Below are 26,134 nucleotides of genomic sequence, written 5' to 3'. Positions count from 1 at the left end.
TGGAGAAAGGATTGTCTCAAATCTCCTGCCAAACCTTCCTCCTCTAGTATGGAAGATAAAACCAAGGAAAAGATGAAGAAGCAGAAAAGAAGAGGGAGAAGCTCAAATGGAATAGCATGAAAAGCCATCTCATCGATGCCTTCAGTCCCTCTCTTAAGAACAGCAGCCATGTCCAGAGTGGAAGTTAGTCCACCTTACTCCTCTAGGGACTCCAAAACTAACTTCTCAGAGAGACTCTCAGAGGGTGCATCTACACAAGACATTTAGCAGAGAGTTGTCTTTATTAACTGTGCAGTAAATATCTCAGTATCTACACATGTGCCCCTAGTAGGATGCATAAAGCTAATGAATTCCACAGCAGTATAGTCTTGTCAAATACAAGTCCTACCCTTCTGCAGAGATTTTCATGCATAGCAGTACATATGTAGATGCTGCCCTGCCTGGCTGAGGCACAGAGTGCTTCAGTGAAGGGCTAGCTGGCAGGCAGCCCCTGTGCTGAGGCACACTGTGTCCCAGCGAGCTGCAGAGTGACACATGGAGATGTGGGTGAGCAGCAAGCCCCGGGCTGCTCCCCTATCTCAGTGCTCTGCAGAGCCCATGTACAGGTGGAGGAGCACCCAGCCCTGAGCTATCTGCTCCCCCATTTCCACATGCTGCTTTGTGGTTGGCTGGGGTGCAGTGTGCCTCAGCATGAGAACTGCCTGCTGACTACCCCGCCAATGAAGCACGCTGTGCCCAAACCAGCCACTTCCTCCCCACACAGCACATAGAGCCAGGTCAGAGCAGCCCTGAGCTGGCAGACTGACCCCCTGGGTTCCCTGCTAGCCTGGACTGCTCTGACCAAGGCTCCATGTGGTGCACATGAATAAACTTTGGGGCAATTTGCTCTGGAGTATTTTGCTCCCTGGTGCACCCTTTGAACATGCACCTGGGAGCAAAACACTCCAAAGCAGTAAGCTCCAGAGTTTATTTGACCACTTTAATTGCATGTGTAGACACACCCAGCAAGTAGGAGTGGATTCCTTTTCTAGGCCAGAATTGCTGCCAAAGTATTAGTGACCTATTTCCACATTTAATTTACTATTGGAATGTACGAGAGCAAAAAGTTGGACTTGACCAACAGATACCTAAAGAACATGGACCTCAGAGTCCATGGGACAACACTTTGGTGACTTTCTCCTCCACCCTATTCTCCTGTTCCCAGTTACTGCCAGTCCTCCTCTTTTTATGGACAACCCTTTCATTTTTTTCAGTTCCCCAACTGTTCCTTCCACTCTTCACACAGGGAATTTTCCCTGCAGGCTTCTTTTTCCATTCCATCTGCAACCTACCTAACCAAATTGTAGAAAAGAATGGCTCAGATTAAAATGTTTTTTACTCACATTTTTTTTTATTTATTATTTACATTGTTTTATTTTGTATTTTTTTCCAGTCCGTAATCTTCATCCGTGACCGAAATTCTCGTGGTCAGGAGGTGTCAGCGTATATTGACTATGCACACAGGCTGAAGACTGATGAATTTGAAGTGTATTTTAATGGAAAGAAAAAACTTCTTCCAAGGCACACTGATCTGAGGTTTTTAACTTGCTTTTCTTTTTTTACATTCTGCATTTATAAAACATGTATAGTTAAATATAATTACATATGAAAATAGTTCATAAAAATGCTCTTCAATAAAAGGTAAATGGTGTGAGTCAGACACTGTTCCCAGATTCAAAATCAAATCTCAAGAATGATCCAGGTAATTTGAATGGAAATACTTTTGATTTACTCAAGTTGCTTCTAAGAGCAGAATTTTATGTGAATAATGCAAATGGAATGTGTAAATATGATGTCATTTTCCAGGTAGAACTAAATATTTAGGGTCAGATTTTCAAAAATACCTAGTAATAGCCCAATTGTAATTCCAAAGATATTGTGGAAATTGTACTTGTTTCATATTTCTTGAGCTATGTTGCAGGTCCTTGCAAATTTCACCTCCCTATGGAGTCTAAAAAACAGTGGTTGTGCATAAGCCTACGTGTGCAAACACTTTGAAACTGGCATGCTAAAAACTTTCTATTGAACATTGTCAAGAAGGTCCTTAATGTCAAGGCCAGAAGCCCTCTATGTCAAGGACGGCTACATGTCCCTTCAAATTGACATTGGCACCCAGGAGGGATGACTGGAGTCTCTATGGGTCAAAATACATGGGGACTGTGGCACAGGTGACATCATGGTAGGAGTATACTACAGACCTCCTAACCAGAAACAAGAGCTGAACCAGGAATTCACCAGGGAACTGGCTGAGGCTGCATGCTGTCAGTGCATGGTTGTCATGGGAGACTTCAGCTACCTGGACATCTCATGGGAAGAGCACTCAGCCAAATCCGATCAGTCGCAAAGCTTCCTCGTGTGTGGATGAGCTCTACCTGACTCAAGAAGTCTATGGGCTGACAAGAAGTAAAATATTGTTGGACCTGGTACTGGCCAAAGGGGATAACATAGTCAGTGACCTAAGAATCAATGGAAAGCTGGGTGATAGTGACCATGAGCTGATCACCTTTACTATCGATTTCACAGCTGGCAAGTCAGTCAGCAATACTGAAGTCCTTGACTTCAGGAAAGCTGACTTTAACAAGCTCGGGAGGCTCGTTGTTGAGGCCCTAAGGGACCATGACTCAACAGGAAGAGGAGTCCAAGAGGAGTGGTTGCTTCTCAAGTGAGCGATCCTGACAGCACAAGGGATGGTCATCTCATCTTGAAGGAAGGGTAGCAAAAGGGCGCAGCAACCCACTTGGCTCAGCAGGGAACTCAAGGACCTCTTACGCCTCAAAAGAGAGACTTATAAAGAATGGAAGGTTAGAATTACCACCAAGGGGATTACTCAGCACTGCTCCATACCTGCAGGGACCAGATCAGGAAAGCCAAGACTGCAAACGAGCTCCATCTGGCTTCACATAACAAGGATAACAAAAAGTCCTGTTTTAAATATGTAGAGAGTTGGAAAACCGGTAAGATTCTCGAGAAAATTATCAAGGAGACCCTTCTGGATAAGCTGGCTGAGGGCAACATCCTGAGGGATAGCCACGGGTTTGTCGTGGGTAGGTCTTGCCTGACCAATCTCATCTTCTTCTATGACCAGGTGACATATCACCTGAACAAGGGAGAAGAGATTGATGTCATATACCTGGACTTAAAAAAGCCTTTGATCTGGTGTCCCATGACCTCCTCATGGAAAAACTGGCCAACTGTGGCCTCGGCTACACCACAGTCCGATGGCTGGGAAACTGGCTCCGAGATTGGACCCAGGGAGTAGTGGTTGATGGCAATGAGTCATTATGGTGCTCTGTAACCAGTGGCATCCCCCAAGGCTCTGTCCTTGAACCTGTTCTCTTCAACATCTTTATCAACGATGTCAACATTGGTGTCAGAAGCGTGCTGGCTAAGTTCACCAATGACACTAAACTTTGGGGCATAGCATCCACACTTGAGGACAGGCTAATGATTCAGCCTGACTTGGATGAGCTTAGTAAGTAGGCGGACACAAACCTGATGACGTTCAATACTGATGAATGAAAGGTACTCCACCTCAGGAAAAAAACCCCACAGTATTCTTATAGGCTAGGCAGTGCTACGCTTGCTAACACCACTGCTGAAAGAGACTTGGGCGTCATGACTGACCACAAGATGAACATGAGCCACCAATGCAATGTCACAGCTGGTAAAACAAACAAAACCCTTGTTTGCATCTATAAATGCTTCTCAAATAAATAAAGAGAGGCTGAGAGCCATGGGGCCCTTTAGTCTGGAAAAACACAGGCTCAGGGGAGACGTGGTGGCTGCCTATAACTACACAAGGGGTGTTCATCAGGATCTGGGAGAACGTCTGTTCACCAGAGTGTCCCAAGGAAAAACAAGGACCAACAGTTATAAACTCCTACAAGATCGTTTTAGGCTGGTCATAAGAAAAAATGTCTTTACTGACCGAGCCCCTAAGACCCGGAATAGACTCCCTCCATATGTGGTGCAGGCACCTACTCTGGATTTATTCAAGAAACACTTAGATGCTTATCTTGCTGGGGTCCTTTCGCCCTAGCTGACTTCCTGCCCCTGGGTCAGGGGACTAGGCTCAATGATCTTCGAGGTCCCTTCCAGCCCTAACATCTATGAAATCTATGAAATTAAGGTCCCATGATCCTCCCACTCTCTTTGGTCCACATGGGGCTTCTCATTATCATGATTTACCCTGCTAACTTGTCTCAAATGGAAGGCCCTTAGGACCCCCTTTACACATGTAGGTAAAGGTGTGATGGAATCTATTGCACGATCCACACAATCACATCTCCTGCCCTGCTGCAGGTATAGGAAACATGATTGTGGGATTGCAAATCAGATTTCATATAATCATAGAAAATTAAGGTTGGAAGGGACCTCAGGAGGCCATCTAATGCAATGCCCTGCTCAAAGTAGGACCATCCCCAACTAGATCATCCCAACCAAGACTTTGTCTCCCTGTGTCTTCAAAACCTCCAAGGATAGAGATTCCACAACCTCTCTGGGTAACCTGTTCCTGTGCTTTACTACCCTCCTAATAAGGAAGTTTTTCCTAATATCTGATCTAAACTTCCCTTGCTGTAACTTGAGACCATTTCTCCTTGTTCTGTTATCTGACAACACTGAGAACCATCACACCTTACTGCCAGTGCAGGGGGAACCCAATACAATAGTGTTTTGATTCCAATAAGGACATGGGACAATGTATAGCAAAATGGAACCCTGAATTTGATTGGACCCTGCATGTGCTACCATCCTGCAAGAAAGAACGAACTAATACCATTGGCAATTTGGGGTAGAAGACAAAGAACTTTCACTACAGACCACATTTCATACATTTATTTTACAAATCGTTAAACATGATACCTTTGCTTCACTTTGTAAAAACCAGGCATTGTGAACAATTCTAACAGTAATGTTACACAAGATTATTGTCTCCGAATAAGAACTAGGAATAAAATATATTGCCTGTAAGGGAGCTTCAACAGTTTTAGTATCAACAGTGACCACATTAATATTTTTGCAATGGACATACCAATGCCACAGAAACAAAACATGACCCCCATATGCAAGTGTGTGATTACGTTTGTATGTGCAGTCAGTGCTGGTGAATTTTCTTGCTGTTCATTTACTGGATGCAGTTAAACATGCTGCAGTTCCCTTTCTTTACACTAGAAGGGGTCAAAGTACCTGTTTTAACCTTTTTGCTCCAGGAGGATGATGACTGTATTTGTTGATACTAACCACTTTATTACTGGAAACTATAGTGGATACAATGTTGTGTCTACAGAGTATGCTAAAGTTCATTAGTAGATTGATAAGGCTGTGCGAAATTTTGCTTGGTGTTTCATTTTGAAGCTGTTTCAATGCGTTTTGAGCTTGAAACAGCGAAATCAAAATAAAACAAAAGACTTTGAAACAGTTTTGAAACAAAACAAGGGCACTCGAAATGTTTCAAAAGCTTTGAAATGTTTCGAGTTTCGAAGCCAGGCTTACTTGGCTTCAGCGCTAGTCCCAGCCAGCAGCAGCAGCCTGCTGTCATCTGGCAGGCAGATCAGGGCCTGCCCGCACCCCCAGGAGGGCTGTGGGACTATACCAGGCTCCTCCCAGGGTGCAGGCCGGGAAGATCGGTGCTTATGCTGGTCCCAGCACAAAACAAAATGGAACTGTGCTTTCAAAATGAAGCAAAACTCAAAACAAAACACTGTTCCATCAAAACAGAAGTTGAAGTGGAACAATGCTGTTTCATTTCAACTTCCATTTCACTTTTTCGAAGGGACAGTATTTTGTTTTGTCATTTTATTTCATTTTGAAGCACTGTTCCATTTTGTTTCATTGAAACTGTTTCACTGTTTCAACGGGTTTTGACATTTTGCCCATAGGCTATAATGGGAAATCATGAAAATGCCTTTTGAGGCTGCCAAGTTTCAAGGAGATAGGTGCAGAGGTTTCTGGGAACCTGCACCTCAAACAGGTGAAAGGAAACCCCCTTTCACTTGTTGGCAGCAGCAGCCTCCTGTCCTCCTGCTACAGCCCCGGAATTCTCCCAGGAGTGCAGGCCCCCAGTTCTGTGTGCAGGATGAAAGGAGGCTGCCACTGTTGTCTGGGGCCAGTGGCAGCAGCAATCTTCCCAATGTTGGACATGGCCTGCACCCAGCATTGGTCCCAGGCATCAGTGGCACCTTCCTATCATCCCACATGCAGATCCGGGGGTCCGCATCCCCAGGAGGAGTCTGACACAGCCCCACAGCCCTCCTGGGGGTGCAAACCCCCAGATCTGCACGCAGGACAACAGGAGGCTGCTGCTGCTGCCTGGGGCCAGTGGCACCAACAATCTTCCTGGTGCTAGGCACAGGCTGTGCCCAGCACCAGTCCAAGGCAGCAGCGGCAGCATATTCTCATCTGGTGCACAGATCCGGAGGGGCTATGCCCCCCAGGAGGGCTGCAGGGCTGTGCCAGACTCTTCCCAGGGGGCACAGGCCCCCAGATCTGCATATGGGATGGAAGCAAGCTGCTGCTGCTGGCTGGGACCAGCGCTGAAACCAAGCAAGCTTGGCTTTGAAACTTGAAACGTTTCAAAACTTTCAAAATATTTTGAGTACCCTTGTTTCATTTCAAAGCTGTTTTGAAGCCTTTTGTTTCATTTCAGTTTCACTGTTTCAAGCTCGAAACATGTCGAAACAGCTTTGAAACGAAACACCTGGAGAAATTTTGCACAGCCCTAATTGATACACAGCCTTCTTAAAATCACCCTTGCTGTATTCAGACACAGCATTCACCTTTGATACACAGCAGTTCAGTTTAGTCCTGCTTGTTCTGTATTGAAGTGTGCAAGCTGCCTCATTTAGTGTATGCCTCAACTGCTGTTTTCCTGCTATGAGTTAGAGTAGCTGAAGGCAGTTCATGAACAACTCTATTAATTTCCATCACTGTGGCCAATAGCACAACATATTCCTTTCTGTATTATAATGTCTGTTTTTAACTTGGGCTTAATTATAGTTGTGCATGCTATGTCATGATTAGAGCTACCCCACACAAAACTCTGCACCTGAATCACCCACCTGAACTTTGGAGAAATTCAGATGTAGTGCTTGCTTGTCCACGATCACTGTCAGCATTGCCTGTGGAGTTCTGGTCACATTACTCAGCAGGCCCCAAAAGAAACTTATTGTTTTAGAAGATGTAATCTGATGCAAAAGTGTTAGTTGCATCACGTTATAGTGCTTCATTAAACCTCTGTCCATTTTTCAAGCAGTTCACTGAGGGCTAACTCTTTTGGCAAGCCACAAGTTAGCCCCACACCCTCCTCAAGTGGCAGTCTGATCCCCTTCCCAATCTGCTGCTCTGCTTTCTGCTCCTTTGTTTTTGTCATGCAACAATTCTCACATAAGTTCTGTATATTCAGAGGAACATAGTTTCCTTCTGATCTTGTCTCTTTTCAGTAGCTTGCAAAAAAAATAACCAAAAAACAAAAACTGCTGTCCACTTTGGGTGAACAGAAAGAAAAGATAAACTTTAATTCCCTCCAGCTAGTATTTAAGGAATGTAAAAATATGATCCACATATCTTTACTTATTTATTTGGTGAATGCAAATCCATGAAGCCAAGCAATAGCAATAACTTTAATGGTCTCCCTTTAATAAAATGTCCTCAGTAAATTATTTGGGATGTAAGTAACAAGCACAGCATTCCTCCTACAAATGTAATGAAAAACTATAGGCCATAAACAGTACATGCTTACTTAAGGAAAGAAGCCACACCTGGTACACAGGATACATTTGAGTCAGGGCATGCTATAGTTAACATGATAAAGACTGATACTTTCTGCACTATTAGTTCTTTTAGTATTAATCATATGGTATAGTCTCCTAAGGAAAGCTGCAGTGGATAGGCTGTGGATTCTTGTCCTGTCTTTCTCCTGTTTGCACTGCACTGTGAATCCAGAGCCCATGAAGTCAAACAAAACCAGTGAGCAGGCAAAAGGATCTAATGGCTGTTACTGCCTGTCTTAAGACAGGTTCTTGCATTTGCACAAGAAAGAGAAACGCAGTCTTGGAACAAATAAGCCCCCTTTCTTTAGAAAAGCTTGTGTAAAATTAACCATGATACAATACAGAGAAACACTGCACATATGACTTTCCCTAGTTCAAGAGCCCCTAGCATACTACACAAGACTCAAAGTACCCCAGACAGGAGAGTGGCCACTGTAATAGCTCTGCAACTCCCTATAGCAGAATAAAGGAATTCCATTTAATTGCAGCAGTTAGCTCTTAAGGAAGCTGGTTATCCATTCACCTGCCAAAAAAATTAACTTTTGGTATGAACTAGAAATGCCTTGGAGTCAATGGGATTGTTAAATTCCCAGTCCTAAAAACTGTACACATGCAAAACTCTCAGTGCTGTTACCAGTCCTAAAAACTTTACACATGCACAAGTCAACCGTGCTGTAACACCAAGGGCTCACATGGGATTTATATTAGGAAAGAATTTTGCCTATAGACTTTCAATTCTAACTTTATGTAAGGATCAGGAACTATTTATAATTATACGATGATTATGAACATGTATCTGAGCACAAGTAAGCTATAAATATATATTCTCTATGCCAGCATATGTACATACATACATGTTGTGTACAATATTGGGCCTTTTGAAAATATAGTCCCATTATTCTTGGTTTTGAAGCAGGAGAAATTAATATAGGGTGAAAAGGCTGATGGATTTAAACTAAAAGGTTCAGTTTGGGTACAGATATAGAAAAATATAAATTATGTAATTAAAAAAAATAATATAGAAATTTGGAAGGCTTTTTGGAAATTTGGAAAGCAAACAACTGAAAACTGATTAAAATGCCTAACTTCAGGAATCCAAGTTTGAAAACTTTGGCCTGATTTAAATCTCATAATACTCCTGTGACATGATGATGTCATTTCATAACATTTTGCTTGAACATCCTTTCATCTTGTTCAAGTTTGCTTCCCTACTTTGCACATGCACTTTCCAGTTATGTGCACAAACACATAAAGCAATTTGCATGAGGAATTACAGTATCAAAGAACGCACACAAATGTGAACACAAAAATGTGCATGGTCTTCATTTAAGTTGTTGAGATCTGTTGAGCCAGCTCTCATAGCATGTATGTTTATCATGGGGTGGGGGGAATCAAAACTGTTGTGTATATTAGGACAAATGTAGTTTAACATTACTGTGTTTGTCAGTAAGGTAAAGAATAAATAGTTTCTCTTTGGCACGTCATATGATCCTTCTGGCATTGGAAGACTAGCCCAACTCCTTGGAAGCAATATCTTAGGATTTTCTCATAACTTTAAACAGTTCTGGTGTCCATGGTTAAGAATGTGGTGTTCCAGCTATCCTGTCCTCGCCCTTTTCACTTCCTATCTGTTCTACATTCAGTGGGAAATAGAACCCTTTGTACTTAACCAAACCTTTACTTTCATTCACTCTGGGTAAGAATTACAGTGACCAGTAGCCCAACTTATGGAAGAACAGTGGACAAAAGCAAAGGTGGCCTCTAATTGTGACGTAGGCCTAAACGTTTTTAAATGCCAGGTTTGCTGAACCTCAGCTACATGTTCCAGAATATTTTCAATCCTTATGATGTGCTGTGCATATAATATAAAAATGATCAGTCCTTTAACTAAATTAATTACCATATTTACTCAAATTCAAGATGATTGCAAATTTAAGATGTCCCCTTGCAATAATTAAATTCTATATATGGAAAATGTGCAAGTTTGTTGTAATTTTCCAAGTATAGGATGTAATTATCTGAGGCTTATCTTAAATTTGCCGCCCTCCCCATTGCCACAGCAGGGAAATCAGCAGCCCTTTTACTCCTTTACTCTTCTGCCCCCATCACTTTTCCCCTCTGCAGTCTGTCTCCTCAACCCCCACCCTGCCCCACACAGCCTCTGACTCTTCCCCCTTCTCCCCAAAGCCTCAGTCTCCCACTGGTCCCCACAGTCCCTTCCCCACCCTGCTCCCTACTGTCATGCCAGGTCATAGGTAACCATGTCTAGGGGGAGTGTACCGAGCCTGAGTGTAGGTAAGCCAGGAACCAGGAGATCCATCTGAGCAAATGAGTCAGAGATCCAAAGAGGCAGAGCACAAGGTCAGGAAGCTAGCCAGGTCAGACATCCAGAAAACCAGAATCAGGTCAAGCATCCAAAGGATCAGGCAAAACTTAGGATCTGTGGGTAAGCTGGGCTGGGTATCCAGAGTCTATCAGGAAGCCAGTAGCAACATAGGCCAAGGATGCAGCAATCTAAGTACAAGGCTGAACCTTGTTGCCCAGACATTTCCTCTTCTAGGTTAGTGGTTTATATTGAAAGGGGTGAAGGGTCATCTGATATAGGCTGGCCACTCCGGTAACAGGGAGTTGGTATGTGGCTAGGCCCAGATAGAGGGTTCTGGCCACTTGTGTCCATCCTACTGTTCTGCTGGGGAGGTGGGAGATTGGGCTGGGCAGCTGTACCAGGCAGGCCAGAGCCCTGGGTTCAAGACCACAGCCTAGCACCTACAGCCAGTGTCCCCTTTTTCCTCACCCTGCCATCCCCCAGCAGGCAGGGGATGGGCAAGGCATCCATGTTGGCTTCTCCTGCTACTTTCCCCTGCCCAGGGAGAGGCAGGCACAGTGGTTTTGACTAATTTGAATGGGGACAGTGATTCAAATCACAGTCGATTGAATACAAATCAAATACTTCCCTATTCGCCCAGGCCCACACTCTGGCATATCTGTTCAAACAGCCTCAAAATTCTTCTCAGCATACAGAAGGAATTAGCAAATTTGGAGAAACAGTTTGATTCGAATCTTGATATTTACTTTTGGTCATCTGGAATTGAATCATAGATGTTTGAAGTTGCAAGAGGAATTAGCATCTGCCCCAAAGCTGTCCAAGGATTATTCTTTAAATATGGAAATTAGTACTTCCTATTGACTCAGAGTTTCCTCCTTTGGTGCAACACATTTTTTCATTAGCTGTATGAGGTTGTCAGAAGATATTAAACCTGTTTGTAAGTGTGGGTCAGATCAAATTCTTGCTCACAACCCAGAATGAAAATTTTGGACAATTAAGATTTTTAATGTGGGATTCATTTTTTAAATCTACTGGGTAATACCCAAGAGTCCTGTACTTGATCTATATAGTTCCTCAGACTTTCTTTGCCATTTTATTGCATTACTCCATCAAGGGAGTATTATTTATGTGTTATGATCCTCATTTGGTTCTAGTTTATTAAATTAAAGGAATGTGTTCAGCAGTAAGTTAGTACTTAAGAGGCTGAACTGAAACATGGACCTGGAATCTGGATTGTAATTGGATCCACTCCCTCTCCGCTAATTTATGTAATCTGATGAGAAACAAGTGTAATACAATTTGTTCAGACAGAATGTAGAATATTCCCTCTATGGAACCAAACCAAACATTCTGCTGAAATAAGAGGATAGCAAATGAAAAGAGGACATTATTCTATTAACCCATTAAGGATAGCAATATTGCTGTAGCAGAAAAAGCCATTGTGGAATGGTGAATACTAATCTAAAGTCAGTTGACTTCTGCCTGGAAAAAACTACCATTTAATCACTTCTGTTAGATGAAATCATCATTGAACAGTGTGTTGTAATACCCTGTGTAAATTAAGGTTAGCTGTGTCCTCAAATGGTATTTGATTCTGTAGCTCTGTCTGCACCCCTACCTCCCTTTGTCATTATATTTCCATTGCAGATTAACAGAAAAACATATTTTAGATGCATCCTATTCTAATGTTTCAGCACCACACTCTTTTTGTTCATCTCTTTCCTTGCACATGCAGAATTTTGAATCGGACCAAGTAATGTAACCATATCAAATCAGGTTTGGCATACCCATGCCAGTTGCTCATCAGACTTATAACCATTTACTGTAGAACAGGGATGTCCCACTGGCAGCCCACAGGCTTCATTCAGCCTCTAAGGGGTTAAACTGCTGCCCCTGGACTTCTGCTTAGGTGTTGCTCCCCCCTCTTCTTTATTGCTGCTGCCACTGAAGTTCACTGGGCTTCCCCTCTGCCTGTCTTCATTCCTGGGAGGCAGTGCAGAGTAGTACATCACCTGGGGCTTAGGGAGTATGTGGCCAGAGGGGACCAGGGGACCCTACACAGCATTCATTTTGGTGCAGCGCAGTAGAAGTCACTACAAATCAGGGTGGGAGGGAGGGCTTACTATTAGCTGTGGAGACTGAAAAAAAATTATGTTGGGGTAGATGGTGATCCCATACAGATCTACTTAGTTCTATCATCAATGATTCTATTGGAGTTATTGTAAATGGAGGGCATGTTATTTCCAGGTGCTTTTTAAGCTTTTTCTCACCTATAAAGCCCTATTGGCCAAGTTGTATCCTCTGGTATGTTCCCAAGAAAGGAATGCAGGTCAGAGCATGGACTGGAAAACAGCCTCTGTAGGTCTACTACTCCTGCTCTGCTCATGTGTGCAGGAAATGAAGGGGAGTGAGCACAGGTTTGACTCTTTCTCCTTTGGTATCCCAGCCAGTGTGGAGGAGAAAGTCAGCTATGTCAAATAAAGGGCTGCCATAGCTTAACTTCCTTCTGCTGTGGGGATGTCAGCAGAGGGACTATGGACTACATTCAGTTACATGGCATGCCTAGCAAACTGACTTTCCTATGTAGTAAGTAAAAGCGGAGTGGACACAAGACACACGGCTCTGCTTTATAGTAAATCATTTGAATCCAGGGTAAAGTTACCTCTTGAAAAATATGTGGTAACTTTACTACACAGGAACTCCATCTACAGAGGCACTAACTTTACTTAAAGCATGTGTCATGTGTCCACTCCCTTAAATCAGTTTCATCCTGGGGCATTCATTTGCTCAATGCAAAGTGTCTCCCTTGCCACCTAATGGGCAACCACTGAAATAACACCATTTATAGGCAGCCAGCTTGGGGAAAGCTGGTCATGTCTCCATGGAGTACATTTTCTACAGATTAAAATCAGAGGTAAATCACTCCATCATAATCATGTCACGTGTCTGCACCTTGTGTAACCATTCACTCCCTGCTCTGTCCCTCAGGGATCATGATCAAGCCCTGTGATTTAGATCATAGCTGTTTTAGAGCTCACTGTACACTTTCTAGGATATTTGCATGCAAGTGAGAAACGCAGTTTACTATTCCTTGGCATGGATGACAATGGGTTGGTGTCAGAACATCTTCTGTCCTCTGAATGAACTCTCATTTAGTGATTTCCAAAGTGCTTACATTGTGAAAAACCTGAATGTTATGGTTGATGTTGCTGCCCCTTTATTGTTAGTTTATTCTCCATGTGCAGGGCTGTCTGCACATACACAGAGAGCCACGTGGACTAGGGCTGTGCAAAGCTTTGGGTGGAGATTTGACTTGGAAGAGATTCGACCCAATTCGGGGGCTGAATATCCGAATCTGAATTGAATTGGCAGGCCAATTTAAAGGTCTGAATCAATTCAAAGCTGGACGAATCTTTGCAAAAGATTTGGAGAGTTTTGATGATTTGGGCAGTCCCCAGTGGCTGCAGCAGGGAGCTGCAGCTGACTCCAAGCTGGTAAGTGCTAGGGGCAGGAGAGGTGGGGACTGGGAGTCTGGGGTTTTTCCTTAAAGGGCCAGAGGTGGCCTGGACAGAACACCCGTGGGGGGCTGGTGGGGGAGTGAGGAGGGTTGGGGGGCTTGTGCAGGGCCTCCCATGGAGTGGGGGGGCAGAGGGGTTGCCCCCCCACCCAGCAGCACCTGCTGAGTCAGGCCTTTTTTTTAAAAGAAAAGCTGGGAGCTGGGGCAGACGGGGCAGCCATTACTGGGCTGGGGGAGGGGTGGGGGGTGGGCCTGGCCTGGCTGATTCAGAGATTCAGCAGCAGCTGAATCACCAAATCAAATCACTATCCCCTGAATTGGCTGAATCTGAATCCAAAGCGAATACTAGCACTTTGCACAGGCCTATCATGCACTCTCCTTTCATGTTTTCTTGGAGTGCACCCAATTCTTTACCACATTGCCATGTAGCAAAATGGAGGCCCAGCACACCTACCTTCCCTTCAGAGTGCCATCTATACCTGGAAGGACATTGAGAAAGCAGTTTTTGTTCTCTGCAGAATGCTGGACTAGCTTTTATATTGTCCACACAACTGGGGAAAGCTCCTTATTACCTATCCCTGGACAGGAGAGGACTAGACAAGACCTGTCCCCTAACTGGCAGGAGCTCTCATACTGTTAGCGAGGTACTATGAAATAATTCAGGACAGAAACAGCCTGTTTCTTTAAAGCTGTGCTTCCCAGGAAATGCTTTCTAAACCTGAGAGAGAAATTCCATTATAATACACCAGTTTCATGGAAGGGAACCTCTCTGATCACACAAAAGGAAGAATTTCATGAGGGCAGAAATGTATATTACTGCAAAAAATTAAATGTATTTTTTCTGCAGTTTATCATCACGCTTTGCTGTTTTTAGAAAACCATCAGTCTCTTTATAATTTGCTGATCACTGACTTTCTGTGTTTGAGACTATTGCCCCTGTGAGACTAACCATTTCCAGCTACCGGATTATGTCATATTTGAGGATGCATTGCAGATTCACAGAGCAATGATAGATCCATAGAACAATGACACAAACAAAGTTTGACATTCCCCAAAACAAGTTACAACGAGCATTTAAGTGCTCCATGATTTTCACAATGTAAGCACAAAACAATTACCACCTTGATGTATACACTTAGCTCCTGATTCATCCCTGTATGCATGTCCATGGCTTTCTATCAAAGAGAATCTGAGACCCAGTGTCCAATTCTGTAGCCTTAATGCAGGTAACATGCTGCCTTGAAATCAGTTGGAGTTTTGTCCGTGTGAGGAATTTGGGACTAGGGACATCAACCAACATTTTTCAGCTTTAGGACCAAGATTTACCAAAATTGGTTTTGGCCTGATTTTGAAGAGCACTGACCACCCAGAAGCTCCCATGAAACCATTGGGAGCTGCTCTAAGTTCAGAACAGTTGAAAATCAGCAGTATTTTCAGAACTGAGCTATAGCTACCATTCTCTTGTCTTTGAACATGTTTGTGGGTACTCAGCTTTTTAGGAAATGTATCTATATTTATTTAGGTGCCTATATTTGAATTTAAGAGCCTAGCTCTGTGTATCCAGAATTTAAATTTTTGGTCATTTTAAAGCTCTTTGGAGACTAGATCATGAGAAATAAATGCCTAGAAGTATAGAAGAGAGCGGTATCTAAAACTCACTGTTGGGTATACACAGCAACAAAATGCAAGTGAGGAGGGTAAAAGTATAAGGAAAACTTAGATCCCATTGACATCTAATGTGTTTGGATGAAAATTCTGCTTTTGCCAACTTAGTAAATGTTTAAACTGGAGAAGTTTGCTTCCACATCTGGCTTGTGTTTAAATACTGTAAATATCCCTTCTTTCTCTTTTATTTTCAGTTTTTTCAATGCAGATTTTCAGTTTATAAAATAAAAAACTAATTCACTTCAGTGGATAGATGGACATTCTCTGCCATTGAACAAACTAATCATTTGCATCTGAAATAAGAAAAAAGAACCTCCAAATTAACATTTCAAAATGGGAAAAATGTATGCAGAAAAAAATAAGTATCCTCTGTGTAAATACAATATTGTAATCACCCAAAAAGTACAGAACAGTAACGTTTTTAAATGACAAACAAGTCAAATGCTTGTTTAGAATATGATTTGAATCATGACTTCCATGTAAGATTCACTTTGAAAAACAGAAATGATTCATCTCTGTTTACTTGTGTGAAGACAGTGTTATGATGCACTGACCGATGTATGAGGAAATCACAAATCAGATCTAAACATAATGATTTTTTTTCTCCTACTGATTCTCTGAGAATAAAATAAAAACTTTACAGAAATAATTTGCAACCATCTGCATCCACTTATTCATAGGCAGCTGTGCAGGACACAAGCTTCAGGACTATATATAGAATACCTGTCACACAAAGAATCCTTACTTTGGCCTACAAACCCTACAGCTTTTGTTCACTCTTAACATTGATTAGAAATTGCATTGGATTGATTCTGAGTCCTGACTGTGAATACACACCAGTGTTCTGAGACAGCCATTCATCAAGCTGCTTTTAACCATCCCATTATATCCTTGTGCTCCTCCCATCTATTTGCTGCATTCAGATCTTGTCTCTCATAGGGCACATCTACACGTGCGCCCAACTACACAGTTCTAACTGTACAGTCAGTTAGTACTTGCTTTAGCAAATACCAAATGACTGTGCAGTAACCACTGTTACTGTGCAGTCCCAGCGATGCATGGGTCATTTCCGACCCTACTATGCAGTGACATCGGCATCACAGTTCATGCCCGCTGATGCTACATCACTGTAGCAATGAGCTACGTCACCAGAGCTCATCAACACAGCGATGTAATATCTCATGTAGATGTGCCCTTAGAGTACAAACTTTTGGCACAATACTGGCCTTTTGTTATGAAGATTTAAATTCCCACACACTTACACAGCACTGAAATAAAGATAATAGTAACAATAATTACTGGATCTAGCCCTGTATTTGGAAAGCACTTAATCACATACTTAAAGTGTGCAAAGTACTTAAACATAGGCTTCATTTTAAGCCTATGTGTAACAGGGCACCAATCCTGACACCTGTTATGGTCCAGAGAACCTCTCCAGACCTGAATGCACTAGGACAGTCACCAAGAAGCGAAGGACCAGTGGCACAGCAGGGAGAGCGAAGATGCCGACATCTGGAGAGGACATGACAACCTCCATGCTTGCCACACAGAGAAACTAGGTCATGGGACCTTGGAGCCATCTCCTATTGGCCAGGAGGAGCCTGGCCAGAAGAGAAGGATGCAGTGGTCCAGAGAGGGTTTCCTTGGAGAAGGGGAAGCATAAGCAAGAGAGAGTTTGTGTGAGCCACACAGAGGTACAGGAATGGCAACCGGAGCCTGACTAGCATACCAGAGGTGGAGATAGTGGGATGCCGAGGGCCTGCAATGATGCTTGAAACCTCAGGCAGAGAAAAGACTTCTGGAACTGGTAAGGTGGGAAATTCAAAGGAGTGTATGCCCGTGATATTGAATGTGACATAGAAGTACAGACCAGTGAGTGGCAGGATTCTGCCTGATAGACTTGAGCAGAGGCTGGCCCTATGCAGGACCTACCAATTTGATGAACAATGTAGATTAATGCAAGGCTGGTCAGCTGGGTAGTTGATTGGCCTGTTAGACAATTGATAAGTAAAAGGCGGATGGACTTTGTAACCTGGCATTCATAAGATGAATCTCCTGCAAAGAAGTTAATGGCCGTAACATGGATTGATCTGATTGATCAAACTGGGGAGGAAATATTGATTAATTAATGTAGTTTGAGAGAAAAAGGTGCTGCCCTGGTGAAGGACTCTAATTAGAGGTATAAGCCCTCAAGTGACTGCAGTAAGGATTAAACCAGGTAGCCAGTAAGAAGATGGCTGGATGGTGATCTAGCCTCAATATCATGTCTGTGGGAGAACAAAGCCCAGAGCAGGCCACAGGTCAATACCTAGCTGGGTGTGGTACCGTCAAGGTGCAGAAGAGAAGGAGCCCTGTAAAGGAAGATTGCAAGTCACTCTACTCCCTACCGATAATGCACATCTCACCTCCCCTTATTCTCCTTCTTCAGTTCAACATCAAGGCATGGCAGACAAGCAATAAGGGATGTGATCAAGAGTGAAGAGGAGTGGCACTGAATTCGTCACCATCAAGTACTAGACTCCCACAACATACTTAAGCATTTTCCTGAATAAGGACACTTTCCTTTATTGAAGACTTCAGTTAATGTTTGGGCTGTTTTCAATATATAAAGCACCACAGGAGTGTCCAGGATTAGGTATTGGGATTTCTTGTATTGCATCATATTTATTGTATTCAGCATTAAATATTTTTTTAAGTAATTTAAATAATAAATTGTGAATGAAAGCTAGAAGTGTATCCAAACTGACCTGTGGGAAGCAGAAGCCAAACAACACTAAAACTAATACACACCCATCAACACAAATGTTAAATGCAACTCTAGCACCCAGGTTAGGGGCAATGACTATTTCAAAACATCTTGTTAATCTCCAAGGACAGAAAATAATGCAAAACCTCCTTGAAAATCTTATAATCTGTTATTTTCATTGATGGATAGATCATGATATAGCACAACTTTAATACATGTTAATAGTAGACAGGATTTACATGCACACATAAATGTAAAAAATGTGTTCATGGTCACTTTAAAATGGTGAAATATGCATTTAAAACAATATAAATGTGCAATTTAATTGTCATTATACAATGTTTAAAGCTTAGTGAAAATTTAAAAAACCATAACATTTAAGTGTTAAAGTTTTCCCTTCAGTAATCATCTATGTCACTGTAAAAATGTCATCCAAATCACATTTGACTACATTTTAGGATTTGCCCACACTGTGTCCTTTTACTTGGTTGCACAATATACAATCAGTATTTTTTTAAGTTTGTACCCTGAGCAAGATCTCTCAACAGATGTTACAGGGCAAAACTTAAGAACAGGAGTTAGCATAGCTGGTACTTGTTCTGGCAGTTCCATACAAGTAACCATCCAAGCAACTCTTTACAGCTAACAGTGTTTCATATCCAGGGTTTCTCTTCAAAAGCCTTTGCAGTTTGTTTCTTGCCCATTGGTCTATGTTGGGGTGCTCAACCCACAGCCCATGGGCCAAATCTGGCCCTCAGAGCCATGGCATCTGGCCCAGAAGACTACCCACAGGTATGGACACTTGGCAGTGGGGGAGTGGTGATTATTTATATGCTACCCTCTCTCCTGCTGCTAAATTACCAAGCCCCACACTGCTGGATCAGGGCCAGGCCACACCCTCTCCTCCTGTGTAGCCAGATCAGATCCTGCCACATTGGCCTTGTGCATGGGATGGGCCCCACAGATAGACCAGGCACTACCCATGTGCTACAAGGCAAAAAGGTTGAGTACCACTGGTCTGTGTCAGATGGAGAAATGTTGGGTTTTTCTTGAACCTCCTTTATTTGGGCAAGAAAATTGTCAAGAGCCCCCATGCCACATCTCAAGTTGCTTGATCTGTGGTAGAGCAGAAAAGCATGCCTCAACTATTGCAAGATAGGGCTACCAAAGCCATTTCTGCAGCACTGATAGAGTGGGAGCAGCAGCAGCAGCTCAGCTATGGTGCTGGGATGTTGAGGCAGCTCCTGCCCATGCCAGTCCAGCCAGGCTGCAGCCCTGGGCCCACTGTGGGCACACAAATCTGTGGGGGGGAGGTTGCCCCCCATGCCTTGCCAACAAATCACCTGTGCCCCCCATGCCACCTCAGATGCATCATCTATGCATCCCCACCCCACCCCATAGGCTTACCTGCAGGGAACTGCAGGAGCTGCTCTCCATGCTGCCTGGCTGCCATGTACATGTGTGCTTGCAGGCATGCACATGACACCCCCCAACCTGATCTCCCTTCTCTTGCTCCCCCCAACCACAAGCAGCCCTTTTCAGGCTGGAACATGGTTCCACGTTTCCCATGGTTTCCCACATTTTTCTCCTGTAAAGGAGAATCCATTTATAAAGTTTGTGCGTGACCCTTTCATATATTCTTGCACTCCATGTTTGGGTTGTGACTCACAGGTTGAGAAATGCTGGTCTATTCCAAGGAATATTACTGCACACTATGACTCTACAGCATCAACAGCAAAATTCTTAGGGTTTGCACAACTAACCTTTTGTATGAGAAGAGTTTGTATTCTTTTACCTATTCTTTGCTTCACAGCTAAGTAGTTTCTAGTTTTCTCAGGGTGGTAGGTCTGTAGTTGTTCTTCACATGGAACCTACTTCCTATATGGCTGGCAACAAATAATTTTGCCATTGGTTGTAACGTTGGCATCAGCTACAATCCACATCTGTCACATTACACTTTTACTAGTATTACTGATCTCTGTTTCTTGGCTTTATTACTAGTAAGTAGCTAACACCAAATGAAAGTTCTCAAATAACTTTTGATTAATAAAAATGAAAATCTCTCATAACCAGCCCTGCATCTTCTCCACTGAGGCCATCTTTCCCCCTAACTGAAGTGAGTGGTGAAGTAGAACTACATGTGGCATCAAGTGTACACAAGACTGCACAAAGTTATATGAATGTGCCCGTAAGCATGATGGCATGAGAGAGGACTATTGGAAAAGAGCAGCTCTGCCCTGACAACTCCAAAAGTACAGACTCTGTTGGGGAGCAGGGAGATCTGACTGGAAGTGACCAATGCACAAGCCTCAATAGGCTTCATCTGCATTATATATTGTGCAGTATTTGGGAGATTTAAAATTTACTATATGTCCCAAGGTGCAAGGCTTAGGGGCTGGAGCCCAGCTGCAGGGTGTTAGAGGTTAATAGCCTGCCTGCCTAGGAGATCTGGGCCAACTAATGGGGTTGATTGGCTGGCCCTGGAGGGAGGTAAAAGCTCCCAGAGAAATGATACTGGAGAGGTAGGAAAGCTGAGAAGAAAGATAGCACTGAAGCACTCCAGTGAAGCCCTTGCTCTGCCCAGGAGAGGCAGGATGGAGAGTTCTGTTGATGTTTTGCTCTTCTTTTTTGTTTGAGGTAAGAAAAAGAGAAGGCTGGTTCCTGGGCTTCACCTGGTAACAACCTGGTAACACCATATTGTAAAATTTGGGGAAATATAAATATATGTAAAGACACTCAGGATCATGAACGCATGAGAAAGGCGTAATGGAGTGCACAGTTGGTTTAGTTGTTGTTATTGTTTTAATGGAAACCCTCTGAAAAATAATTTTCTTTCAAATTGCAGACATATGCCTTGTTATGCATTAGCACCATTATTATATGCTAAGCCCTCAATATGGGTCTACAGGTCTAATAAAACATACATTTTTTGGAGCAGCATTGATACAAATAGTGTTTTAGTCAAAGTTCTGATAGCTTGTACACACATGAAAAGAATATTCCCCACCTCGTTTTTTATCTGCTTTTAGTGCCCAGTGAGAAAACAAATGGCTTATAGCTCTGCCAGGTGGTTATTCCAGCTTTCACGTTATATAAAGCAGAAAGATGGGTCAGCCAGAAAGATGGGTTTCTATTTGTCACTTAAGTTTGTATGTTCTTCTCAATAATATTTTATTCAATTCAGAATTGGATAGAAACCTTTTTCCATCTTAGCAAAGCTTGAACATTTCTCCCCATTCCACATCGAGAGGAACTGAAGGCCTTTCAAAGTTTCTCATGAAAAAGAGGACCCTCTCCAGAGTGGCCAATATCCTAGTAGTTTTTGTGAGGTGAATCTCTCTCCTTCTGTTGGAGCTGTGTCATGCTGTTTAAATATTCACTGTCATCTTTATTTGAGCCTGGGTCTTCCACAGCTTGTGTGAGTGCCGTAGCCACTAGGCTATATAATCATTCTTCCTCTTTCTGGCCCTATGAATATTAAATATTCAATATGAAGTAGAACAGCTCCAAGATCTAGAGAGTGACTTTCTGACATAATGGAAAAAAACAAGGTTGAAGTTCCTGCTTCAGTGCCTAGATATTTATTTAGACCAAGTGGAATACTTCCAAGAGAGTAGAGTGAAGCAGAAGATCCAGATGTCCCCACCTGACTTGTCTGGGTGGTCAAGAGTCTGACCAGGGATGTAGAAGACTGAGACTCAAGTCCTTGTTCTGAGTCAAAGAGCAGTTGTTGTTATGACTTCATCTGAGAAATACGAATAACAGATCTATTTTTTTTCCACAGGACTGTTGTAAGTCTGAGTTAATGTTTGCAAAGACCCTTTGATGAAATCAGCAACATAAGTAGGGGTGGGCAAGAGGGGCAATAGCCCAGGGTGCCAAGTTAGGAGGGGCACCAGAATTGTCCCACACCCTCACACAGCCTGCACCTCAGCATTAAGAGCAACAGAAAGGTAGGCAGAGTATATGATGGTGGCAGCAGCAGTTTATCTGGGGACTGTTTAGGAGTTCCCAGCATGTGTAAGACTGCTGTGTTCCCTCTCCCCACTCTCCTGCAGCGTTTGCCCAGGTTGCCAGCTTTGTTCGTTATGCCTCTGGATGAAAGACCAAGTTAGGCACCCAATTCCCATTGAAAATCCATAGCAGTTGGGCAGAGTCACTGCGGCCTCAGGAGCACATACATAAGTCTCATTCACTTTAAGACAGGGCAACTTAACTAAAGCCAGCAGAGGAATCTTTATGAAAGAAAAACAAGCAGGCTTGAGTCTCCAGATATTTTTTAAGTTAAAAAGGATGTCATGTCTTGGAACAGTCCTCCTTGTCTGGTATGTTACCCTACTCCCCAAGCCCCTGCCTACTAACACGAAATAAAGTATGCAAAGCTGTTTTCTGAATCTGAATATTTCAGTTAAGTTCTTCCCCTGCCTTCTTGGTCTCTGAACTGATCTATATCTCCTCTTCTGTTTAACCTGGCTTATCAGGAGCTAACAAAACAGCACATGTCTAAGTGGTTCCTTGATTTATGGAGCCTCACAATACTTTTTCATGTCTCAGTTTTAAATGAAACTAGCAATACCATTTGACCCAGGCCCTCCCTATACAGTCTGTGAGGCTGGGATGCATCAAGATGGTCACATTCACACTGATCTCACCCAAAAAGTTACATGATCTGGCTTGAGCAGCACAGGAACAGCTCTTCTGGGTTTCAGTGCTTGCAGCAGTGTCTATGCCGGAGGTTGGCGGTGGCTCAGCACAATTCTCGGCAGCTTTTCAACTTGTCTTTTATCCTGAGCTTAATGGTCGAGTGGCAGGGAGTTCCCAGGCTTTTCCAAGTGAGCCTAGAGGGGCTTGTTCAGCACAGTTCAAATCTCTCAGTTCTAGTAAATTCTTCTGGTGCTTTTCCAGGCCCTGAAGTATGAGACCAATTTGTGGAAATAATGTAATGTACTGCTGTAGTAAAGACACAGTACATCTGCATATGATGACAACTTAACTGCAGGTACTGTATGGGTCCCACAGGTTATATTTATTATGTCTCTGAAAATGACCGCAAGCTAGAAAGGCTGCTTAATTCTTTTCACTGGTAATGCATGTTTTGTAGTATGTGTTTTCCTTTACTATGAGTTTTTAAGAGGATTTTTTTTCTGTCCTTGATTAATATCTGGAGACTCTGGATTTAGAATGACATTCCAACCTGATCTAGTAACAAGGCTTGGATATGAAACAGAGGAGAAGAGAGCCAAGCTGGGGTTCTCACCATGCCAGAAATGCATTGTTTCAGTGCTCTGTCTGGGTGATGCACCTGCACCTACACATTACAGCCGCCACTGAGAAAACTTTCCTGAAATTCTGCTTCTTATTACATCCCCAGGTCAAAATGTTCTTATAATGACACCATCTCAGGCCAGCTCCCTCTCTAGCACTGATATACCATGAGGTTTGTGGAGTACTGATACCAAGCTCTCCAAAATGTTCAAAAGCTAATGTGGATTTATGGACTTCTGTGAATAAGCAGATCACATATGTTGTAACCACACAGAAATATTTCTTAGAGAGTAGCTGCAGGCAAATGGGATCTAATTTAAGGTGGAGAAGGAAAGGCAATTTTCCTGTTCTGAAAAGACCATGGAGCAAGAATAGCTACACTATTTATTGTAATTGTTTGGAAAATAGCTAGACAGGCAGGCCTATTCTGCAACTGAAGAGCCTGAGTGTTAGGCTAGTAATAAAAAAGTTGGGAGTTCAAAACTGGGTGTGGGTAAGTGATCTTTAGGTAGTAGGAAGAATTTTCTCACTAGGAGGGTAGTAAAACACTGGGACAGATTACCCATAGAGGCTGTGGATTCTCCATCCATGGAGTTTTTTAAGACCCAGCTAGACAAAGCCTTGGTTGAGATAATTTAGTTGGGGTTGGTTCTGCTTTGAGCAGGGGGCTGGACTAGATGACTCCAGAGGTCCCCTCCAACCCTAATTTTCTGTGATTTTATGAATAGGGTATTTTTCCCATAGTACATTTAATCTTTTTTTCTCAAAAAAGCCCTGAAAATTTTAGTCAGTACTAAAACTGAAAAGTTGAAATTTGGTGAAGAAAACAGACCCTTTTTTGTTGAAAGAGAGAGAGAGAAAGATTTGATTTATGAAATTCTTATCAAGAGAAAAAAACCCAGTTTTTCCATTTTTCTTTATGGAAATGAGATACCACTAAACCGGGGGTGGGCAAAATGCAGCCCGCGGGCCAGATACAGCCTGCCAGGCTATTCTATCTGGCCCGCGGGGCCCCTAAAAATTTAGAAAATTAATATTTATCTGCCACTGGCTGCCTGTCATGCTGCCCTCAATGGCTTGCCAAAACTGATTAAGTGGCTCTCTGCCCAAAATAATTGCCCGCCCCTGCACTAAACCATAAGCACAAGGTAAAAGTTAAGGTGTTTCTTTGACTTATTAAGGTCTAAGAGGCCTACCCATCCGGGAGAGTGCCTTTCTACACAAGTGGTGCTGTGACACTTGTGCTCAGCATAAGTGCTAAAGATATCGTCTCTTTTCTTTATAAGAAAAAAGACAACTGGACAGGTCATTCTCAGTAGAAAACATAATACATAAGAATTCACTGTTTCCTCTGCCTAGTCTGGACTAGCTTAAACCTGTTGGCCTTCAGAGCAGAGACATAACTAAAAAAGTTGGTGCCCTGGGGGGCAAGAGCAGAGGAAGGAGGATGCAGGGTGCTGAGCTCTTATTTCCTCCCACAGGGGCCACACCAGCTGTGACAGCAGCATGAGCTTCCCCAACATGAGCCCCCTGGGATAGCATGGGCTGTGGCAGCGGTGCAGACACCCCAGAGGCTGTCATTCTTGTGCACCTATCTCAATCAGTGCCTAGTGGTGCCATGTTCACCCACCTCTAGTTATGCTATTGCTTCAGACCACAATGGGAAGAATCATGGGATTTCTTTTTTCTGGGGAATAACTGCTTTTTATGAAATCTGCCACTGCTTCTCTTAAAGTTAGTAGTTTATTTTTAAGGACCTAGAGCCTGGATCAGGCACTTTTATATACATTAAATCAAAAGAAACACTGATAGGATTCCTTGCTTAATTCTATGCTAATTTTTCATGTGTGTGCGCCCATCTGCGCATGTCTGCAAACATACTTATCAAAGGATATAGATAGAAAAAATCCTCACTACATCCAAATTAAGAAAGTGCAGAATGAATGGTTTTCTATGCCTGTATGAAAAAGGCCTCCCTTTGAGAGTCATATAAATAAATTCAATGTGGGTTCCCATCTTCAAAAAGGGGAGGAAGGAGGACCCGGGAAACTATAGGTCAGTTAGTCTTACCTCAATCCTAGGTAAGCTTTTTGAGAGAATTATCTTGGCACATGTCCACGAGGGGCCATCAGGGGATATTATGCTTAGGGGCAACCAACACGGGTTCATTAGAGGCAGATCCTGTCAGACCAACCTGGTGGCCTTCTACAACCAGGTCACCAAATCCTTAGATGCAGGGGTAGCAGTAGATGTACTGTTTCTGGACTTTTGGAAGGCCTTCAACACTGTCTCTCACCCCAATCTGATTAAGAAACTGGGGGACTGTGGTGTCAACACCTACACAGTCAAATGGGTCACCAACTGGCTGGAGGGCCGCACCCAGAGAGTGGTAGTGGATGGGTCATTTTCGACCTGAAGGGCAGTGGGGTCCCCAGGGTCAGTCTTCAGGCCCGCACTGTTCAACATCTTCATCAGTGACTTGGACCTGTTCAAATTTGCTGATGACACTAAGATGTGGGCATGCTAGAAGGGAGGAATAGGCTACAACCAGACCTAGACAGGTTACAGGGGTGGGCGGATGAGAATAGGATGGGATTCAACACCGACAAGTGCAAGGTGATGCACCTGAGGAGGAACAATCAGCACCATACCTACAGGCTGGGGAACTCCCTTCTCATCAATGCAGAGGCAGAAAAGGATCTTGGAGTCATCATTGATGCCAAGATGAACATGGGGTGGCAGTGCGGGGGTCCAGTCAGGAAGGCCAAGTGCACCTTGTCATGCATCCACAAATGCATCTCAAGCAG

General features: G+C 43.2%; 1 protein-coding gene across 1 annotated transcript in view; it reads left to right on the top strand.

Moving 5' to 3' along the window:
• CUNH4orf22 (chromosome unknown C4orf22 homolog) overlaps positions 1-26,134 on the top strand; it is a 627,069-nt gene that overhangs the window by 533,576 nt on the left and 67,359 nt on the right. Inside the window, exon 4 of the mRNA XM_019516732.1 lies at positions 1,433-1,575. Within this exon, the coding sequence (XP_019372277.1) occupies positions 1,433-1,575 (143 nt within the window). The remainder of the gene's footprint in view (positions 1-1,432; positions 1,576-26,134) is intronic.

This window comes from Gavialis gangeticus, unplaced genomic scaffold (assembly GCF_001723915.1).
Source record: "Gavialis gangeticus isolate Ggan-Ray unplaced genomic scaffold, GavGan_comp1, whole genome shotgun sequence".
NCBI classification, from domain to species: Eukaryota; Metazoa; Chordata; order Crocodylia; family Gavialidae; genus Gavialis; species Gavialis gangeticus.
This window is presented reverse-complemented; position numbering and strand designations above follow the sequence as displayed.